The 21,719-nt window shown below is 39.5% G+C and overlaps 1 protein-coding gene across 1 annotated transcript in view; it reads right to left on the bottom strand.

The window, feature by feature from the left end:
- Positions 1–435: 435 nt before the first annotated feature.
- Positions 436–21,719, bottom strand: part of trpm4a (transient receptor potential cation channel, subfamily M, member 4a) — a 48,098-nt gene continuing 26,814 nt past the window's right edge. The window contains exons 16-28 of the mRNA XM_054759528.1: positions 16,661–16,773; positions 16,386–16,490; positions 15,183–15,229; positions 14,818–15,050; positions 12,427–12,542; positions 10,235–10,367; positions 9,972–10,146; positions 8,716–8,881; positions 8,425–8,606; positions 6,250–6,382; positions 5,521–5,593; positions 2,318–2,411; positions 436–2,179 (exon numbers count right to left, since the gene is read on the bottom strand). Coding sequence (XP_054615503.1) covers positions 2,163–2,179; positions 2,318–2,411; positions 5,521–5,593; positions 6,250–6,382; positions 8,425–8,606; positions 8,716–8,881; positions 9,972–10,146; positions 10,235–10,367; positions 12,427–12,542; positions 14,818–15,050; positions 15,183–15,229; positions 16,386–16,490; positions 16,661–16,773 — 1,587 coding nt within the window. The 3' untranslated portion in view covers positions 436–2,162. The remainder of the gene's footprint in view (positions 2,180–2,317; positions 2,412–5,520; positions 5,594–6,249; positions 6,383–8,424; positions 8,607–8,715; positions 8,882–9,971; positions 10,147–10,234; positions 10,368–12,426; positions 12,543–14,817; positions 15,051–15,182; positions 15,230–16,385; positions 16,491–16,660; positions 16,774–21,719) is intronic.

Raw genomic sequence — 21,719 nt, 5'->3', positions numbered from 1 at the left:
CGAAATAAGTGAAGTGAAATCTTGTAAAATGTTCCGAAAGTGTAGAAACGCAGATTCACAGCTCAAACGCAGCGACCATCTTCAAGGATAAAAAAGATATCCTTGAACATGTGGAAGGATCTACTCCTCTGAACTGAACAGTGATAAGATTCAAGATTCAAGAAAGTTTTATTGTCATGTGCATAGTACAACAGCAGTTATACCATGCAATGAAAATCTTATTCTGTTCATTCTCCCAAGAAAAGAAAGAAAACACAAGAAATAAGAACATAAGAAACATAAACACATAAACATATATACCAATAAATTAAGCAACAAAAACAGAAGAGACATTAATACAAATTAATAAATAAAGTGCTATGAGTGTGTGCTTGTGTTGCGTGTGTGAGTGCTTCATTGAGAAGCCTGATGGCCTGTGGGTAAAAGCTGTTTGCCAGCCTTGTGGTCCTGGACTTCAAACTCCTGTAGCGTCTGCCTGACGGTAGGAGTGTGAATAATGAGTGTTGTGGATGTGTGCTGTCCTTGATGAGGTTGTGTGTTCTTCATAGGACTCTCGATTTATAAATGTCTTGCAGTGAGGGGAGGGCTGCCCCAACAATGTTCTGTGAGGTCTTGATCACCCGCTGGAGTGCCTTCCTATCACGTGTTGTACAGTTACCGTACCAAACAGTGATGGAGGCGGTAAGGACACTTTCGATAGTGCATCTGTAGAAGCAACTCAGGATTGTGGTGGGCATGCCAAATTTCCTCAGTCTTCTCAGGAAGTATAACTGTGCAGCATAGCGGTCTTTTTTTAATTGAGAATTCCTCCTCCCAATAAGCCCGTCTCCCTTACAACGCCCCCTCCAGTGTGCAAGCCAAACACAGACTAAAAGTAAGGAGTTCTGTTTTTTTTTATTACTATTTCATTTCATTCTTGTATTTCAGGGATCTCCAAACATTTTCCATTTAAAAATGAAAGGATGCAAGGGCCAAAAAAAACAAAAAAACTTGGTATTTTCCACAGTTTATTTCAAATTATTTTCCACACATTTTCTCAGAAATGTTCTCATCAAGAACATCAGATTATCAGAACAGGCGTTTGGTTTTGGACCCCGGGTTGCAGAGGCTGAGGCAGCTTGTGCAGAAATGACACCCGCTGAAGCGGAATGAATAAACAAAAGAGAAGCAATAAAAAGGCAAAAGGCGACGTTGTGAAACGAGACAACACAAGGCACCGAGGAACAACTAGCAAACAGGATTAAAAAGCGGAAAAAAAGGGCAGCTGAGGAAAAAAATTCAGGGCCACGGGGGTATGCTGGAGCCTATGCCAGCTGACTTCAGGCGAGAGGCGGGGTACACCCTGGACTGGTCGCCAGCCAATGGCAGGGCACATATAGACAAACAACCATTCACACTCACATTCATGCCTATGGACAATTTAGAGTCTTCAATTAACCTAACCTAACATGCAAACTCCACACAGATGAGGCCTACAACTAAATCAGTGATTCACAATTATTTCCGTCATGCCTCCACTCGGGGACAGAAATGTATCTGTACAGAACAGACTGAACTCGAAAATTGAAACCAGCAAAATGCAACAAAATGGAGAGCAGTGAAGCATACAAGCGTATTTAAGAGTCAAACTGCATGCTGCGTACGGCAAATTCATACAGTCCATGTTGGCAGGTCTGCACTAATATTGAAAGTCCTCCCTGCCTCTCACACCTCCCCTGACGGGAGAGGGGCCCGCCCCACTATTTGAGAAGCTATGGACTAAATGCAGTGCACTGTCAGTACCTGATGCTACACTCAAAAGGCGCCAAATGGTCAGTGTGCACCCTAACCACCCGAAGCAGAGGAAATCTGACAAAATGTGCAGCCTCAGGAAATACGTATGCAAAGTGTACTGACGGACAAGACAAGACAGACAGGAAACAACAAATAAAAGCATGAAAAAATGGCTTTTGCTTGTCATCCCACACGTCACCTCCAAAACAATGAACATAAACACATCATAGCAAACTAAAGTATGATATATCCTTGTCGAAAATATTTCATGTAAACATGATCAACCCAAGCAAGAGTTTACATAAAGAAGCAAATAATAATTTGACCCCGAGTACACAATGTGTGTGTGTGTGTGTGTGTGTGTGCGTGCACGTCTCCGTTTAGGAAGTTCAGCTTGGAGACAGATCTACACAACAAAAGGACATAAAGACAGTGGACATGCATCAGTGAATCGCTACAAAATGTTCCTATAAAAGGGTGGAAGTACACTGAGAAATGGATAAAAAAAAAAAAGTCATCTGTCAGGGTGTGAAGGATGCGTTACCTCTTAAGAGTGGAGGGGGGCGGTTGGCTTGAATGGCATTACTCTGAGACATAGCGTCCATCATCCAGGAGAGGGCGTTGCAGCAGTACTCCATCTAGGAGACAATGAGGCTCAGTGCTGACCGCATGAAAACTAGACAACCATGCTGCTCAAGGAAAAAGCTCTTAGAAAAATTACAGGGCCTCCCTGAGAGTTTGTCATGCCCCCCGCCCCCATTTGTGTGACAATTAGGAATGCTCAAAAAATAAGGCATCATGGGTCACGCCTTTACTGTTTTGTTTTACTATTAATAGTGGTTAACTTCTTTTTACACTAGTATGACAATTAAATATGTAAAAAAAAAATACAGTGGTACTCGCGATTCAGCATACACAGCTCCACTAATTTAAGGATTTTTGGTTTGTTTAAAAAATAAATAAATAAAAAAAACATTCTCAGCCTCACTTAAACATCTACCAGAAGTCGGTAAGAATGTAGAAATGTGATAATACAGGTTAAATATACAGCATGCATGTGCCACTGTTTGTCTTAATGCATCACTGATCATGTTTTTTCATCAAATGATGAGATTTTGCACTGTTCTGCGCTCTTTGAACGCACCATCCATCCATCCATTTTCTATACCGCTTCTTCCTCATTAGGGTTGCGGGGGCATGCTGGAGCCTATCCCAGCTGACTTCGGGCGACAGGCGGGGTACACCCTGGACTGGTCGCCAGCCAATCGCAGGGCTGAACGCACCATAGTTGTAGTGAAACACCACAATTCTAGTCCGATGAGGTTCATTTGGGCTAACATTCACACATTGACCAGAGTTAGCTATTTTTTTTTGTACCCGACAGAAGACAAGTGACTCTGGTCTGTAAAAAGAAGAACAGGAGTCGGCGACCTTTACAATCAAAACAGCCATTTTGCCTACTCTTCCAGTAAAAAAAAAAAAAAAAAAAAAAAAAAAAAAAGTCGGGAGCCGCAAAACTGCTTAGAAACTGTAAAAATTTGAATCTTTTTTTAAATGTTACCTGTTACAAACCACAAAATTCAACAAACTGAAGTGTAGGCTTACTCTGAAATAATTTAAACACTTAACTCTAAATTTTATTGAGTGGTTCCATCAGTGGTGGAGCCAGAAATTTTTCATTGGGGTGGCCAAGGTGAGACCATTACTTACATAGGGGTGGCAATAAGTCGATACCTGAGTTGTCTAGATGGCCAGTGAGGTGGCCGGCGAGTGACCGGGGGGGCCACACCCTGTAGCTCCGCCACTGCTTTTGGACCCTCTATTAGAGCAATTAATAGCTAAGCACTGTGACGAGGATGTGTTTTCAATGCATAGTTTCTGGACAAGTGGAGGCCCTTCATTAACAGATTTATGTGCTGAATCACGCTTCAGAATTTAAGTCAAAGTCAACGTAGTGAGAAAACTTGACCAGAACCAACCAAATTAATCATGGAAAACTGACCTACCGCTTGCAGTTCATGAAAGACGCGGTTTTACCGACAGCTCCTCCACGTGGAAAGTTGTGTGCTGCAGTGAAATGCGTCCAGGCGGAAACGGTGGTTACACTGAACTAATGTTCTGCACCACAGAGCCAGACCCCTGGCCACCCTGTAGCTCTGCCACTGGTTCCCAAATGTGTAAGTTCAGATGTGAGTTCACACATCTGCACATCAGTGTCGTTTGCTCAATAGCGTTTATGCCTGCGCTGAATTGTCATCAATAACCCTTCTATTGGTCCCGTCCTTTACTCACTTGAGGCGTGTTTTCATTTTCTGAGTAGATTCATGTTCATTTTTTGATTTGGAGAACAGACGCTCTGATATTTTTATGAACGATTCTTTCATGTATTCTCCATCTGTGAATAGCTTCCCATCTCATGTGCAGCCCAGTGATGCCAACTTGGCGATTTTCTTGTTAAATCTGGCCACTTTCCAAGCCCTCTTGGTGACTTATTTTCTCAAAAGCGATTACCGACAAATGTAAAGACTTGTTTCTGGTATTTGGAGACGTGACAGTGAAAGCATATTGTTCTGAGCGGTGAGTGTACAGTTAGCTGCCGCCGCACACTATACACGATTAGCGTGTCACGGGCTCCGAGCACATAGCTACAGCGCGCTTCTCATTATAAAAACATATTGCCATATAGAGTATATATCCCGTTAATTCCATATTTTACTGTGCAGTAACTAGCTTCAGACTCAACTAAAAACTCCCTCACCCTTTTTTCTCTCCCATGCAGTGAGACTCACTGCATACACTAGCCTGCCTCCCCCTCCCCTGCTCATCCAATCAGCAGTCATAACGCAGTCTAGATGCATTCACAGAACTGCAGTGAGTCGGATATTTCACATTCATTTTGAAAATGCGCAAAACGCACATTTTCTTTCCACTTTGGTGTTAATAAAAATCACTGCACTGGGCGAAGGGAGCCGCAACAAGGAGGCTGAAGAGCCGCGGGTTGCCGACCGCTGGTTTAGAACAACACAATTCTGTGAGACGCAAAAGTAGCTAAAGACTACACCTTGACTCAAATTCTACATTATCATTCAGCACCGATACATTTGATACTTTAAATGCATTTAATAAGTGTGTGGGGCATATTTATGGTTTAAACCTGGAGTGTGTCGCTAGTGAACAATGGCAATTGAAGAGAGAAGAGGAGGGCTTTGGAGTTGAATCTGATCTAATAATTACTGCAGTCACTTTTATTGCAAATGTTGATCCAAAATCAGAGGAAAACCTTAACGTCAAGCTTTTCAGAAGCATATTTGGGGCTTATTCTCCCATATACCCTCTTTTTGTAGGCACTCAAATTATTTTATTTGCCTTTAAACATAACTAAAGTTAATTGAGCAGCCTTAAATAAAAAATGCTTTTCTTAATTTTGTCTATTTCAAGCTGCGGTGCCTCCCCCTGAAGTGCCACCTCACAGTATGTCTGTGTCTCATTTGACACCCTTACACTTAGTCAGTGCACGAGTGCATTCACACTGATAAGTGCGGCAAAATCCAGTGCACTGTCAGTGCATTCCACCCTCAGTAGTCGCCAATGAAAACCGTTGCTCTCAGTAAAGCCACTGCGGTGTTTTGGAGTTACATGAGGAGTGCTGGTATGACATATCACTTACATCCCAAACACAATGAAAGGATCAATGAAATGAAAATGAAATGAAAGGATCTTGCGTGACAGTATCAATGCAATGCTGACCTCTGTCTCCAGGAGTTGCAAACGTTGGTCATGGTCACGGTTCTCTGCCATCTGCTTCAGCACACTGTCCACCCTGCACAAACACACACACACACACACACACACACACACCCACACACACACACACACACACACACACACACAAACCTTAGCTCAAGTAAACTATTGACATGGTGACATTAGACCAAGGGTCTGCAACCCGTGGCTCCGGGGCACATGCGGCTCTTTCATCCCTCTATTGTGGTTCCAGCCGGTTTATACTTCTGTGTTGTCACTACACCATCTCTTCTGATGCCATCATGAGGCTGAAGGTGTAATCCGCGATGACTGTCGAAGCTAGCGCTTCTGTAGCCAAACTCTGTGCACGACTATGGTGCGTTCAAGGACACTCGAACAATGCGCATGATGAAAAAAATATTATCGGTGAGTCATAAATATGTACAAATTGTGGGCTTTCAAAAGAATAGTGGTGCACCTGTTATGTTTTACCAACTTATGGTGAATGAGATGGGTTTTCTGAAAAAAAAACACACACATGAAAAAACTGTACTGGATCCACTGTACACTTTGCATACTAAAATATACTCTCTTGTAAACACTACACCACAAACACAGAGCAGAGTTAAAATGATATGCATGCACAAGCATGCAGTAAAGACAAATACTGAATACTGCTCATCTCTCTCCTTATGTTATAATAGAGTCAATGTGGTAATATCGCTAACTTACTTGGTCGATGTACGTTTAAGGCGTTCTGTGTCACTCTCTCTCTGCCGCTTGTTCTGAGCCGAGAGTAGGTTTTCTTTCTGGATGGCCTCCCACATGTTGAGTCGGCTGGCCTTGATGTCCTGCAGCTCCAAAACTGACAAAGAACAGTAAAAGCAATCAAATATAGTATACAAAATAATCTGGGCTACTATCAAATACTTGTTTTCTCAACTGTAAATATGCACATTGCCAATAATCTCTATTGCAGTTTTTACTGGGAAACAACTCCTAGTAAACAAAAATGAATTATGGGTACATTTCTTTGAATCCATATGTGAACCAAAGATTATTTATGGCCTAAAACAAGATCCACCATTGTAGAGTACAGTCCGTTGAAGTCAACGTCCCTCGGATTGGCTGACAAAAACAGTTGTCGACATAACCACAAGACAGAAAAACAATGGGCGATAACTGTGGTGCATTAAAGGACCGTCGAATAAAGTGCATATTCTTAAAGCTCAACGAAAAACATTATCAATAAAACAAACATCTAAAATTGTGGGCTTTCCAGCAGAGAGATGAAAGCATGTACAGTCGTCCCTGGTTTACCACAGTTAATTGGTTGCAGACGCAATCGCGGTAAGTGAATTTCCGTGAAATAGCATTCAATATTAATAGATATTTTCTTTGTATAGAAAACCTGTTTATGACTTTCTAAATATGTTTTTTACCATTATTAGAGCCCTGTAGACATGGAATAACACCCTTATAGTCACCTTTACACCCTTATTACTCTTTGTTTACAACATATTGCTCAACTCTAACGTGCAGGCCATGGGATCACTGCAGGGACACAAGAGATTTAAACATAGCATGCTACCGAGCTAACTAGTTAGCCTCCAATTTGTTTATTCTAAACTTAAGAAACGGTTTTAAATGGGGTGGAGACGAAGGACAAAGTAAGAAGCCAAAAACCTACCACTTCCACACGGAATGGGAGGAGAACCTTTTTTCATTCTATCATGTCGGACATGCCATGGGTGACTACATGCAGTGTGAAGGTAATCTGTGTAACGTCTCATCATGTCAGGCTCTGAGGAGCGGTGTGATTGGGTCCCAGGATGCTGACACAGGATGAGTCCAACAGGGAATAATTTAATGAAAAAACAGATAACGTAAAAAACAGGAACTCAGGGCGACGGTGCAGAACTAAGAAGGGCACCGTGGGCAAAAAAAACAAGAGCTGCACCCAGCAAACAAAAGATAACTGGAACTACCCAGTGAGCTGGACGGATTACTGGACTGCAGGACGGCCGAGCAGGTTGGAGTGGCGAGGCAAGCTGCAGCAGAACGGGAAAGGTGAGTGGTAGCTAGAGAAGTAGATTATCGTCTGGAAGCGCAACCATATCCAGAGAATAATCCAGCGCTGGCTGGCTGCAGGTGGGGAGACTAAAAAGGGTACTAATGAGGAACAGCTGCAGGGATCCAGTAACTCCGCCCAGCTCAGGAGGTGTCAGAATCTGAACAAGCCAACAGAGCCACAACATCAAATACAAATGGAAAAAACACAAACTACAACAGGCGACTGACAAGTGTCACAGAGGAGCGTGACACAGCAAACATTACTGATGTCTAGTGACCCAAATAATATGTCAATATTTTCTGACTGATAACAGGCCATATGTCAACCACAAAACAGTAGTAATGCACTAGTTTTCGAAAAACCGCAATAGAGTGAGGGAGTGACGTTCGAACCGTGAGCTGTGGGCAAAAGCAATCACAAAACAGCAACAGAAGAAAGTACATTTTTAGTTCCAAACAAGCAAATGCGTCATGGCCAACCATGCAAATTTGCTGATATATCCACGCTTGAGCAAGGACATTGGCGCAGTTATGTCTTTCCAGCATCCGCTTTTGTGCAAAGACACAAGCGATAATAATGAACTTAACAATATGACAACACATGTCGACATGGCGGCCAGTCTAGGGTGTACGCCGCCTTCTGCCCGAAAGCTGGGATAGGCTCCAGCATACCCCCGCGCCCTTAGGAGAATAAGCGGCATAGAAAATGGATGGATGGAAGAACACGGTGGACCAGGACTTGATGAGTCGGTCGACACCGACGGAATGTCGACATAAACAAGGTCGACCGCATTAATGACTCGTTTTTGTTTTGATGATTAGTGCTGTTCTCACCAAAGTGTTTTTTCTTTTCCGAAGGTATACGGCGGATGTATCTCTTGATGAAAAGATTGAGATGTGAAATGATGATGAATGGCGGCGCCAGGCAAGGTCTGGAGTGGTATTCCACGATCAGGTTGTAACGCTGAAACTTCCAGTAGAGGTCACTGCGCTCCTGAACTATGATGAAGGTGTAACTGTGGACGGTGAAGGACAAAGCACATTTTGTTTGTTGTTTCTCCTGTCAGCAGGATACACTCACACATTATGCCACTCATGTGATTGAAATGAATCATGACAGCGTACCTGAACATGGCAATGAGGAGATTGATGAGCAGTATGTTGGTAACAAGCAGATAGATGACCAGGAGGACAATAACCAGCCAGTTGGCATCGGTGTTCGCACAAGGCTCCCGCCCCGCTTTGATTAGTGTCATGTTGTCTGTACAGTTGTTTTCTCCAAACAAATCAGCTGCATGGAAAAGCGGTGCATGTTTTAAAAGTGAAAAACTGTATTTCTCAGTGTTCATATCTAAACCTTGCTGCATGCACACAACTTAAGCTAAGTGAACCACTACACTACTTGCTGTAATCTTTATGAAATACAGGCGGTCCTCGGTTCACAACATTTTTGCATTACGCGCCCCAATAATTAAATTAGATACGTAATTTTGGTCCAGCTCGAGAATTAGTTACAGCGCGATGGGGGGATGATTACTGTGTGCGACTGGGTAAACCACACTGAGAAAGAATAACATTGCTTATTAGTAGGGCTGTGAAATGATTACAAATTTCAATCAGATTAATCATAGTATTTCAATTAATTAATCATGATTAATCACCATCAGTGGGCCGCACAGTGGCCTAGTGGTTAGCATGTTGGCCACACAGTCAGGAGATCGGGAAGACCTGGGTTCAAATCTCCGTTGGACCTGTGTGGAGTTTGCATGTTCTCCCCGTGCGTGCGTTTGTTTGCCAAAAACATGCATGTTAGGTTAACTGGCGACTCTAAATTGTCCATAGGTATGATTGTGAGTGTGAATGGTTGGTTGTCTATATGTGCCCTGGCAACCAGTCCAGGGTGTACCCCGCCTCTTACCGCTGTTAATGCGTTATTTTTGACAACCCTACTTATAAGTGAACTTTTTACACTTCATTATGTCTCCCAAGCGGCAGTGCGCCAAAGAAAAGCAAAGCCATCACCATGAAAGTGAAAATGAACATCAGAGAAAGCTCAGAGAGAGGAGACACACCCAACAATATCGGCCGCTCTTTTGGTCTCAACCACTCGACCGTCACGACCATCATTAAGGATAAAGATTATTGAATGATCATAGATCACATGAATGCTCATAGATTCCACACGCTGTTACAAGGGGATCTGCAAGAACAGAAAGTTATCCTTGGAAACGCTGCCCTAGTGGATTGAACAGCCTTCTGTCAGAAACCATGTCTGACAAAGTAGTTGATAACATTATTTGGCCATACTGTGTAACTAGTTTAACTACACTTGTAACCAGCAGAGCATCATCAAAATGAAACTTAAGAGGAAAGCCACTCACCATCCACTTCATTTACGTCAATGAGTCCGAAAATATACAGATATGGTCTGTAGAAGACCCGACGAAATACCCAGTTGGGACGAGGATCGTATGAGTAGAGAAGCGCCTGGTTGGCTACTCCATAGGCGACGACCCACACGGCCAGGAAAAAGAGGAAGAAGAAAATGTCTTTCATCTGAGGCAAGCAAACAAGATTGTTATGATTTATCTGATTTTGTGTCATATTTCAACTCCTTTTGATTTGTAGTGATAGCGTGAGTCACCATTTTGCCGACGATGATAATCTTGGGCCCGAGCTGTTTGTGGACGGCGAAGATATGGATCAGACGCAGAGTGAAGACCATAAAATCGATGGCCATCAGTGCTCGGCCAAACTTGAACGACCACGGGAACATTCTGGGAAAAAAAACAGGGAGGTCAGAAACAAGCTTCAAGTGCAGTAGTTGCAGAAAGGCGAACGGAAGATTGGCTGAGAAGTCTACCACCAAAGAAGAAAGGAACTTTGGTGTGATGCCGAACCTTTGAAGGTAAGTGGTAGGTCCATTTTGACGCAACCACCAATCTGCTTTTGCAGTAATAATGATGAAGGTAACATTACTACTACACATTTTGACTAAAATGGCTGATTTGTTCATAGAAATTACCCCTTTAATCTCATGCCGAGGTCGTCTTAAGCCGTGGGTGTCAAACTCAAGGCCTTGGGGCCAGATTCGGCCCAACATATTGTTTTATGAAAAGCGTTGAAATAATACATGTAATAAAAGACACATATCTTTTAAATTATTTTAATTATAAATTATTTTATAACTTTTTAAAAAAATATATACTGTATGCATACATATTTTATTATTATTATTTATATATACTGTATATATATATATATTATATTATATATATATATATACTGTATATATATATATATATATATATATATATATATATATATATTAACTCATTCAATACCAAAGACGTATTTATACGTGATGATACAATTTCACACTGAAAGATGTTATTCTTAGAGCAGTTTAAAGCCTTAAAAATGTCCACAAGGTGGCAGAAGTGCATTTGATAAGAGCTCGGCATGGATTGTTTGCGTGTCAAAACACACTCGACAACAACGAGGAAGTGGAAGAGCACGGAGGAGTGTAGCGTTCAGAATAGGTATGTCCCGATCCACATTTTTTTTTAGTCTTCCTGACCCTATCCGGTACCGATCTTTTTTTCATTCTTTTCTTTTTCTAATAATTATAAGCTTTTGTTGCAAACATGAATTTATGGAGTTGAATATGGTTATGAAAATATCTCTTCAAAGCATTAAATGTGAGTGTGAATGATTGTTTGTCTATATGTGCCCTGCGATTGGCTGGCAACCGGTTCAGGGTGTACCCCGTCTCTCACCCGAAGTCAGCTGGGATAGGCTCCAGCATACCCCTGGACCCTAGTGAGGATAAGTGTCATAGAAGATGGATGGATGGATAATCACCATTACGGTCTGTAATTGAATTACTTTGTTTTTTGTCTTATATTGTATTTATATATTGTTAAATTGTTCACAAATAAGTTTGTTGATACAAATATTTTTTATTTGCCTAAAATCTTTATCCTGTGTTTTATTCTGATTCTTATCACGATCAACAAATGAAAGGCAAAAATCACAAAATCATTCCATGATCTTGAACACTTTTGAGTAAAATGTATCGGTATCAGGATCAGTATCTGCAATATGGGCCTTGTATTTACTTGTTACCTGATCGGTACAAAATACAGTAGTACCTCGCATAACATAAACCTCCTTTTACATAAATTCCACTTAACATAACGAATTTATGTAAAGTTTTTGCTTCATATTACAGAAGAAATTCCATATAACATAAAGCGTCAAGTCAGTGCAAATCTTTTTTTTTTCAATCAAATTTATTAATGCCTCAAGTCGGCGCAAGTTCAGACTAACACTTGGTGACGCCTTCTGACGCATCACGCTCTCATTGGCTGATTTTCGGGGCACCGCCTCCGCTCTCATCTCATTGGCTGAGTTATACAGCACACAGTTATGCCTCCACTTGCGCTCCTGATCAAGACATCTCGTGAACGGTAGGATTGTTTTTGTTTTTCAGTTTTATTCATTTACAGTAATCTTATTTATTACCTTATTTTATATTGGAATGTTACTCTACTATGTTAATGCTAACGTTTTCTTATATTTTCCCACCATATTTGGTGGACTTTGAATATTTTGAAGGGCCAAAGGGGTGAGTTTGGAAAGATCTTGGAACGGATTCGGCTATTTACATGTATTTTGCGCTTCGTATAACATAAAGCTTCTCGGAACGGATTATTTACGTTGTAGGGGCGTCTATTGTATTGTGGTATTGCCCACCCCTAGTGTCCGCAAAGTGTAATTACAAAAGTAATTGATGGCGACATGTTACTCCGATATCTTTTGCTATTCAGTTACCTGCAGCAGAGAGCGCAAATGAAGATTGTGATGGCTGTGATGTCACACTGATTCCACATATCCTGGATGTAACTCTTCATCCTCTGGAGCACAAAGTTGCTGAACACAAAGAAGGCCTGTCAATCAGAGAGAGCGAAGAGAGTCCAATGAAATATCACTAGGAGCACCACAGTCATATTAGGCTTCTGAAAATAACTCGTCACATTTCAAATTAAGACCAGTCCAGTGGAACCCGTTCAAGTCGACATACGCGGTTGTCGACATAACCGGAAAAAAAACAAAACTAGGATTTTTATGTTTATTTGGATTTTTCTGTTTTCATATATTCTATACCAGGGGTGTCCAAACTTTTTCCAGCGAGGGCCACATACTGAAAAATGAAAGGATGCAAAGGCCAATTTGATACACAACACATAGAGATATGCTAAGAAGCTAAAAGTATATGTAGCTCAACAAAAAACTGCATTTCACCTTTGTAGTATAGCTGAAATGCTACTAAAAATGACCTTTTTTTCCATAATAATACAAGTTTATTTTTGTTTATTCTTGGAAAATTGCGACTTTTGTTCTTCATTCGATTATGACTTTTTTCTTAATATTTTGACTTTATTCCTGTAAAATTACAGCTGTTTTTTTTACCATTTCTGCTGGTGCATTTTATAAAATTTATTTTCCAACTATTTCATTTCAGCTTTCCTTTTGCGAGTTTTCTTCTCGTAATTATAACTGTATTCCCATAATATTTTTTATCTTTAAAAAAAAAAAAATGTATTTTTTAATGTATTACAGTTACTAAAACCATTTTTCCTCATATTGGAAGTTTATTCTCATAAAATTGGAACTTTTTTTCCCCATTAGAAAACAATTTTTTTCTCTTAATCTTTTGACTTTACTGTGTTTCTCAACAATTTATGTTGTTTTCTATTTCTGATGGGTTTTTTTGTATAATTTTCCAAATCTTTCCACTTTCTTCTTGTATATTTTCTTCTTCTAATACTTTTACTTTATTCTCATTTTATAAATTTTCCCCCAACCTAAGTTTCCAAAAATTACAACTTTATTCATTGGTTTTGACTTTTAAAAAATCTTTAATATTTCAACTTCATGCTACTAAAATGACATTTCTCCTTATACTATTGTGAAATGATGACTTTTTTTCCTTGCTAGAGTACAACTCTTCTCTTAATATTTTGACTTTTGATTGATTTTCCCATTTTTGCTGCTGTTTTTTTTTTTTTAATTTCCTTGTTAAATTACATTTTTAGACTGTGCTGCAGGCCGATAAAAATCACAGTCGCGGGCCGCAAATGGCCCCCGGGCCGTATTTTGGCCAACCCTGTTTTAAACTCTTACGGTATTTAACAGAACTGTTGTGGTAATTTTGTTGTATGTCTTGACTACAATGCCAACAAAGCTTTCATACATGCGCAGATCTTTCTTCTGGTAGCTAACAATATTAAACTAGATTTCAGTCGAAATTTTGAATGGGCCTGCCTTTGCAATTACCACCGGTATGGCACTATATTCTCGCAGGTCGCTATGTTATCACAGCCTCGACGCTGGGATCGATTTGCCCACTGTATCGGTAATGTCGATTGGGATTGTTCCACACACACCTCTTTTTATGGTTTGGGATTTCTCTCCGCAGGACGCAGCGAGTATTGTATTCCTCGCTAATGACTCTATCAAAGTTATTTTATGGGCAAAGACAGCATTATCGCAGCACCCTGCTAATTATACTTGATTGTGTGCATTATAAAGTTCCGCAAAAGAAGTACGTTTGGTTCATTGCCTGAAGAATATTGTACTGTATAATGTTTATTTCAGAATAAACTTAAAATAAGGTGAAGAACAGACTCTATGTAACTGTTGCATTTCCACAGGTATGTGTGATTTACGTTCGCTAAATTCTTGGTTTTATTTTAAAGTTGAAAGATGTTTTTATTTTGAAGGGATGTTTACCGGTCACAGTTACACAAAATGTTGCACTCTATTCATTTTTTTTCATATATCATACCCATGGATAGGTGCATTTTGTTAGTTGCTGTGGAAGAATCCAGATTAATACCTGCATGCTTTAATTTTGCACTGAACAGGAAGTCTCTGTGTGCCTGTTTTAATGCTGTGTAACTAGATAGTAGTTATGATGATGTTAAGAATACTACAACACACGTCGACATAAGCGAACCAATATTTCACAGACGTGCCCTTTTGGGTCTCAAATTTGATGTGGACAAAAGCGCCTTATACGTCGACGTTGGCTTAAGCCTTCATTTTTTTGTCATAGGAAGGACACGATGGATGAGGAATTGATGGGTTGGACGACACAGACGGGTTGTTGACCGACTTAAACGGTTTCCACTGCATGGTTTGGATTTCTTAGCCACCAACCTGTCTGATTTCTTCACAGAGTAATGTAAAAACCCAAAAGTAAAGCACAAACTCCAGAGAGGACGGGCCTCTGGGAGGCGGGGGCTTGAAATCCACCAACAGGATGTAAGCAAAGAGGCAGAGAAACAGGAAGTACATCAGCACGTTGCCCAGGAAGGAGGTGACTGGGGCGAACCAAAACTGCCTCCATCGTGTCACAATGAACGGTCTCTTGATCCTAGATGGTGAAGAGGCTGAAATAAAGAGAGGTACAAACAGGAAGACTGGTAAGAGTATATTTTTGTGTAATCCTTCAAAACAACTGTGAGGGCACCATAACCTCCATGTCATTGATCACCACCACTTGTAATCTGATGCAAACCCACCTTTCAGGTTTTCTTTTAGAGCCCTGTACTCCTCAGCATCTTCATCACTAAAAGCCAACACAGAGAATTTGGTTTGGGAAAGGGTTGTAAACATCATTTGGATTTGGATAAGCTGTATTTAGGCCATCCCACCAAATCGGTGACATTTCCTGTCTCCAGGAAATAAAACGTATAAATGCACAACAAAATTAACAGTAAAATACATCTTTTTTATTCAGCAAAGTGTCCTGCACATTGATCTGATTGCATATTTAATAAATCCAATGTAAAAGACAAATTTAATCTTACTTTGAACGCACAAAAAAAAGCATTAATTGCCTGTCGCCGGCGCCTCAGACACGACCAAAAGGTAAGGCTACAATATTCGAGATGCCGCCACTGCTGCCGTGTTTGTATTTCTGAGCTCGGAAACGATAACGCTAGGTGTAGGCGTTCGTTTCCATGACGTTTGTCAAATCAATGCGCAAGGAAGTTATGCTGAGTGGCCGAAGTACACAAAATACTGCAAGTATGACATGTTATCATGAAAGTACCTACATGGTCACAGCATGTATAAAAAACCATAACACTTTGTTGGAGGTTTTTGGAGGTGTTTTTATAGAGGTCTTTGGAGGCGGCATAGGTGTGTCCCATTACGTGCGCTACTGAGCTGTCGCTTTTTATTTGTTTTAATATCTTTAAAACGCACAGAAAAGATAAAAAGACATTTGTGTATTGTGGATGATGGGCAACATTCCAAAACAGTGCAGGGTTCCTTTAAGTTTATTTTCGTAAAAAAAATATACACATATGTATATTAAAAATGCACTTTAGTTGTACCCCTGCGTTTTCATTCACAAAAATGTGTTGTTTATTTGTTTAAAATTTTGCTGAATCACTGTAATGTGCTTCGTGTCAACATGCTGTTAGGATTAATGCCATGTGCTACATTTCATGTCTATTGGTATTTAGTCTACTGGTATTTAGAATTTGCTCTATGCTAAAACTCCAGTCCTGTTTCAGTCCTGTTACTTAAATGAGTCATCCTGGCTTCGGAAACTTCTACAAAAATGAAATAAAGTTGCCCGACATGGGCCAGTACACTTTTTGAGTAGTTCAATGTGCATTATCAGATTTAGAATTGAAAAAAGACAGAAATGTAAGTTTATTTTGAGGGAGTTGCAACAAGCAAATGACACAGACTGAGTGGAATGGCCCATTTACTTGTGCATAATGTCAGCAAGGGGGAAAGCAGTGGCATCATTCCCCTCCAAAATGTCGGTGTCTTTATGAGGGACCTCCACTGGATTCACCTCTTCTTCCTGCTTCCTGTAACATACACACACACACACACACACACACACACACACACACGCACGCACGCACACACGCACGCACGCACGCACACTGTATAAATGAGCCTCTGAATCTGGAATTCTCCTGCAACACAGCAAACTCAACCATCACAGAAGGGACAATGTTGATTGCGCGACACTGACCTGAAGCTGATTAAGTCTGTGTAGATGAGCGGGGGCATGAAGAAGGAGATCACCAGCTTCCAGACCTCAGTGCTTCTGTCCATGCTGCCCCACCAGATGTGGGACAGCAATGACTACAGCAGAGAGCAGCAGGTTAACCACAAAAGCTCCAAACCAACATCACACTGACTACATTTGGTGCTGTTAATCTCATCTTAAATGGTAATACAGTGGAACCTGCTTGGGTTGGTCATGTTAAGTCAACCAACTGAGTCCTGGTGCTTCCTATTAATAAAAATGCCCGCTTAAGCCGGTCTTCGACATACTGTATATGGTGAACCGCTTTTCTCAACAGTAAATTTGAGAGCCAAAGGGGTCATTTCTATGAAAAATTGGTCTGTTTATGTCCACTGTTGTAGTGTTGTCAAATTATCATCGCTAAGCAGTGTGAAATGACAACAGCAACTTTTATTATGGCCCATTCTCCTTATGTCTCTGGCCAAAGTCACAAATCACAAGTAAACGTGCAAACAATGGCTCGATGACTGTTTATGGCGACATGATTCAGCCAGTCCGATTGCCGTTGGAAAACTGCACTTTTTTGGGGCATTTTGCCCATCATCCACAATCCTTATGTGACACATGAACACATGTCTTTCTCTTTTCTGTGTGTTCTCAAGGGAGAAAAACAGCTAGCATGAGGCAGCTAACAATGCACATAATGGTACACACCTATTCCTCCTATAATGCCCTCTAAAAAACCCCTCCTAAAACGCCAACAATGTTCCATTTGCATAACGTGAAGTGCATATTAACCAAACTACAGCGACATTGTTAATGTAGGCGTTAACACTGAAGAACTATTTTTCTGGCGTAGTGACACAGCGCCTCATGCCACTACCGAGTAGTAGTGATGTGCGATACCACTTATTTCTTTTCCGATTCAATACTGAGTAAAATTCAGAATGGTATCTATCGATACCGAGCCGATACTTAAATACACGTTATGCACATAAACATATTGGGTAAATTTCAAAAAGTAGTGTATTTTTAATCATAGCTTAGAAAGAATTTGATACGCAACTACAATAACTACATCACAGTTTATGTAAAGGGATATCAATTTTGGAAATATGGGCCATTATTTAATTCCCCCGCTCTGTTGTGGTTCACTTTCGCAGATCCGCTGATTTTTTTAGTGCTTCTCTTTTTAATTACAGTGTATGAACGCTGTTACAGGCTGAGCCTGGCCCTTTAAGAAGAATTGCATTGTGGGAAGTTGAGTGTCTCTCTTCCCTCGCTCGTCTGTCTGCACCGCCAATTGTTTTCTGCATTCTGATATGATGATTGGCTATAGACCATTGTCAATCAATCTCCATCGTACTGCCCTGCGTGTCTCCTGTGTCATCGCTAGCTTGCTAGCTTGTAAATGAATCTTCGGTTCGAAGGACTGCAGCAATATGCTTTAACAAGAATACAAAAATGCTACAGTACAGCGGAACGACGCCAGGACGAAAAGGCACGGTCACAGGAGATTTCAGGTATCAACTTATTGCCACCTCTATGTGAGTAAGGGTCTCACCTTAGCCACCCCAATAAAAACTCCTGGCTCCGCCACTGACGATGTGTTTGGTTTAGTTTAGTTTGGTTTGGTTTGGTTTAGTTTATTTGAACATGAAGGTTACAATGGAATACATCTCGTGAATCATTCTTTGACAGTTCCACATGTCCAAAAGGAGTAGGAAGAAGCAAAGCTTATTTAATCCTACCCCCCATCCATTCTACATCTAGTACAGTACATGTAGTTCACTTCCTGGATTCCATGTCATGTTTTCAGTGATAGTCAGGATAACACATAATAGATAACGGTGAGATAACCCTCCCCCCCAAAAAAAGAGAGAACATTCATAATAATGATAATAATGATGACAATACTAAATAAATAAATAAATAAATAAGAACAAAGCTTTTTTTTTTTTCCCCCTTTCCTTTTTTTTTTTTAAACACAACAAAGAAAATTATAAAAAATAAATAAATAAATAAATAAATAAAAATAAATAAATAAAAAATAAAATTTAATTAAATAAATAAAAAATAAAATAAAATAAAATAAAATAAAATAGAAAATAAAAAAATAAATAAAATAAAATAACAAACCTGACAGAACAATCAGGACTCTTCTGCCTTGTATTTAGCAAACATCAACTGCTTGTATTGTTTTTTGAATTTGCTCATCTCTGTACATTGTTTGAGTTCTTTACTCAATCCGTTCCATAATTTAATTCCACACACGGAAATGCTGTGGGTTTTCAGCGTTGTTCTCGCATATAAATGTTTTAGGTTTAATTTTCCTCTAAGATCATATTTCTCCTCTCTGATTGAGAAATACTTGATTAGATTTTTGGGTAACGAGTTATTATTAACTTTATACATTATTCTAGCGGTTTGAAAGTGTACTAAATCTGCGAATTTTAATATCTGTGATTTTAAAAATAAAGGGTTTGTATGTTCTCTATACTTGGCATTATGAATTATCCTCACAGATCTTTTTTGCAGTACAGTGAGTGAGTGAAGATTGCTTTTGTAATTATTTCCCCATATCTCCACACAATACGTTAGATATGGTAATACTAAGGAACAGTACAGAGTGTGGAGTGATTTTTGATCAAGAAGATATTTTGCTTTATTCAATATAGAGATATTTCTCGCCACCTTTTGTTGTATATATTTAATATGAGATTTCCAACTCATTTTTTCATCTATTATAACCCCAAGGAATTTATATTCTTCCACTTTTTCAATATCCGTTCCATTAATTTGTATTTGGTCGTACGTGTCCTTTCTACTATTACCAAATAACATTATTTTAGTTTTACTTAAATTCAGAGATAATCTATTCTTGTCAAACCATGACTTTAATATGACCATTTCATCCTTGACCTTTTTAATGAGTTCTTGTGTGCTTTCACCAGAACAGAAAGCAGTGGTATCATCGGCGAATAAGACCAATTTTAAGTTGTTAGTTACCTTGCAAATGTCGTTAATGTACAAGTTAAACAGTTTTGGTCCCAGTATGGACCCCTGTGGTACTCCACACGTATTGTGTAGACTCCCAGATGTATATTCTCCTAGCTTTACAAATTGTTTCCTCTTTGCTAGGTAGCTTTTAACCCAATTTAAGACTAAACCTCTAATTCCGTACCTTTCTAATTTTGAAATTAAAATAGTGTGATTAATTGTATCGAAAGCTTTTGTCAGATCCATGAATACTGCAGCTGCGCATCTTCTGTTGTCTATGGCAGTAGTGATTTCCTCCGTGATTTCCATCAGTGCCATAGAAGTTGAAATGTTGGCTCTGTAACCATATTGACTACTTGCCAATAATTCATTCTTATTAATAAATTTGTCCAACCTATTATTAAATAGCTTCTCCACAATTTTCGAGAATTGTGGTAACAAGGAAACTGGTCGATAATTTGTAAATTGGTGTTTGTCTCCTTTTTTGAAAATTGGAACCACCTTGGCTGTTTTCATTTTGCTTGGAAATATTCCAGTCTGAAATGATAAGTTACTAATATATGTTAACGGGTCTGCGATCTCATTGATGACCCTTTTAATTGTTTCCATTTCGATTCCATGACAATCAGTTGATGTTTTTGCCTTAAAATGGTTAACAATGTCAGTGATCTCCTTTTTGGTTACAGCAGTGAGAAACATAGAATTAAGATTCCTATCGATAATATCAATCCCTTCATCAATTGTGTCTTGTTTTGGAATTTCCTCTTCCAGTTTTTGTCCAATATTTACAAAATATTCATTAAACATTTCAGCTACCGCATTCATGTCATTCCTGTAAGTGTTTCCAACCATGAAATAGGGAGGATAGTCTGCTTTCTTAACGTTGTTCTTTATAATACTATTTAAGATGCCCCAAGTTGCTCTCATGTTATTTTTGTTCTTATTTAGTACGTGACTATAATATTCCCTCTTACACACTCTCAAGATAGTTGTCAACTTGTTTTTGTATGTCTTATACTTTTGTTCTGCTTCTTTAGTCTGTTGAATGATAAATGTCCTGTATAATGTGTTCTTCTTCTTACAGGCGTTTTTTAGTCCTTTTGTCATCCATGGCTGCTGGTTTTTCTTTTGCTTCTTGGGCTTTTCTTGCCAGGGACAGTTCTTATCGTAGAGCTCCATATAAGTACCAAGGAAGCTGTCATATGCCTCGTCCACATCTGTTGCACTGTAGACACTCTCCCAACTTTGTTCTTCTAGACCTATCTTGAAGGCACGGATGTTATCCTCTGTACGCAATCTTTGAAAAGTCTTTTTTGCCTCCGCCTGTTTTTTCTTATAATGTTCATTGTAGATTGTAAACACTGGAAGATGATCACTGATGTCACTAATTAGCAGGCCACTGATGGTGTTGTTATCAAAGTCATTGGTGAATATATTATCGATGAGGGTGGCACAGTGCTCTGTTATTCTACTTGGTCTAATGATTTTAGGATATAAACTCAAGCTATACATTGTATCTATAAAGTCATCTATTTCCTTGCACTTGTGTGAGTTCAAGAGGTCAATATTGAAGTCTCCACATATGAAAATAGTTTTCTGACCTATGTCTGTAAACGTTGTCTTAATCCAATCCTCAAACATTCCAATCTTTGACTTTGGAGTTCTGTACACACAACTTATTAACACATTTTTGCTTTTTTCTTTACAGATTTCAATTGTTATACATTCTAAAATGTTATCAATGACAAATGACATATTCTTTACCATTTTGTAGTTCAAATGTTTGTCCACGTATACGGCCACACCTCCTCCATTTGCATTGTTCCTGTTTGCACACGTCATTTCATATCCTTCCAGCTCGAAGTCCATTCCTTTGTTAGCATTAATCCAAGTTTCTGAGATTGCTATAACTTTGAAAGGTTCTTTGAATTGATTCAAATATTGTTTAATATTAGTAAAGTTTGCGTTCAAGCTTCTGCTGTTTATGTGTATGATGGATAACTTGTCGTCGTTGATAAAACTGTTGTTGTATTGCTCCTCCGTATAATAACGGCAGTCGTTT

The sequence above is a fragment of the Dunckerocampus dactyliophorus genome, chromosome 18 (assembly GCF_027744805.1).
Source record: "Dunckerocampus dactyliophorus isolate RoL2022-P2 chromosome 18, RoL_Ddac_1.1, whole genome shotgun sequence".
NCBI lineage: Eukaryota > Metazoa > Chordata > Actinopteri > Syngnathiformes > Syngnathidae > Dunckerocampus > Dunckerocampus dactyliophorus.
The sequence above is the reverse complement of the archived record's forward strand: the minus strand, read 5'-3'. Positions and strand labels throughout refer to the sequence as shown.